Source organism: Euprymna scolopes, chromosome 20, assembly GCF_053919585.1.
Source record: "Euprymna scolopes isolate OS-2025 chromosome 20, ASM5391958v1, whole genome shotgun sequence".
Classification (NCBI taxonomy): Eukaryota; Metazoa; Mollusca; class Cephalopoda; order Sepiida; family Sepiolidae; genus Euprymna; species Euprymna scolopes.
This window is the reverse complement of record NC_136501.1, coordinates 69,853,248-69,854,270: the sequence shown is the minus strand read 5'-3', so window position 1 is coordinate 69,854,270 and position 1,023 is coordinate 69,853,248. Positions and strand designations below refer to the sequence as shown.

General features: G+C 46.1%; 1 protein-coding gene across 1 annotated transcript; it reads right to left on the bottom strand.

The window, feature by feature from the left end:
• Positions 1 to 238: 238 nt before the first annotated feature.
• Positions 239 to 562, bottom strand: LOC145241608 (uncharacterized). The gene has a single exon (XM_080104694.1). It carries the CDS (start codon positions 560 to 562, stop codon positions 239 to 241), a length of 324 nt encoding a protein of 107 aa, XP_079960820.1.
• Positions 563 to 1,023: the final 461 nt, after the last annotated feature.

The following is a 1,023-nucleotide window of genomic DNA, read 5'->3' as shown; positions in this document are numbered from 1 at the left end:
CTGGATCTGTCCTCTCCTTTCTACTGGCCCGCTTTTCCCGTCAACCTATCGTTCTCCTCCTTTCGGATGTCTCAGCCACATATCATATGGTGGTCCGTCAGCCCTCACGGTCTGTGGGGGCAATCTCAAGCTTCGAGGGGGCTTAAAGGGACCTCAGGTCACGCTTGCAGACAGCCTTGTAGCGGAGGGCCGGTCGGTCGATAGGTATTATGCCAGAGGCAAATTTACAAAACAAAAGTTATTTAGAAATTCGTCCATCATCCATCCGATTTACGTGTCCCAACCAGCGAAAACGACTGGATATCAAGATGGCATACATGTTGAGTATCCGAGCCTTTGACAGGACATCGATATTGGCGACAAGATCCTGCAAGGTCAGGCCAAGAAGGCTTTTGATGCAGCAAATGTGGAAAACATTTAGCCTTGCTTTTTGGTAGGCGTAGAATGTCCATGCTTCACTAAGGTATAGGAGAGTGCTAAGCACAACTTCATGATAGACTCTGATCTTGGTGTTTACAGTCGGCACATCGTTTTCCCACACTCGCTTGGTCAAATGGGACATTGTTGTTTGTTATTTGCTGATCCCAAAGTCTTGCGCCTGATTGTTTCTTTCCACAAGGACATGAATTGGCAGTGCAGTTTGCCGGGTCAAGCTCTGAACCCTTCCTATCAAAAATGGGTGGTCATTGTTCCTATACTGTTTGGAATCTTTTTCTCCCTACTTTTTCCATATAAAGATTTGGACGATGGTGTATATATGCAGACAAAACAGCAGTGTGGGGCTTTGAAACCTAGCACGCTTTCATGCAAAGAGAAAGGTGTTGAAGGTTCTCATCAGAGAACTGTCCTTTGCTGACGATGCCGCACTTGCTGTACATAGAGAAGAAGAGCTGCAGCGACTCATGGACTGTTTTGCAGCGGAGCAAGGAATTTGGTCTAAACATCAGCCTAAAGAAAATGTGCCAAGAAGATACAATGCGCCAATCATCTCAATTGATGAACATACCTTTGCTGTGGGGGAAA

Excerpts from the sequence above, each read along its gene's own strand:
- LOC145241608 (XM_080104694.1), bottom strand. The coding sequence starts at position 562 with ATGTCCCATTTGACCAAGCGAGTGTGGGAAAACGATGTGCCGACTGTA.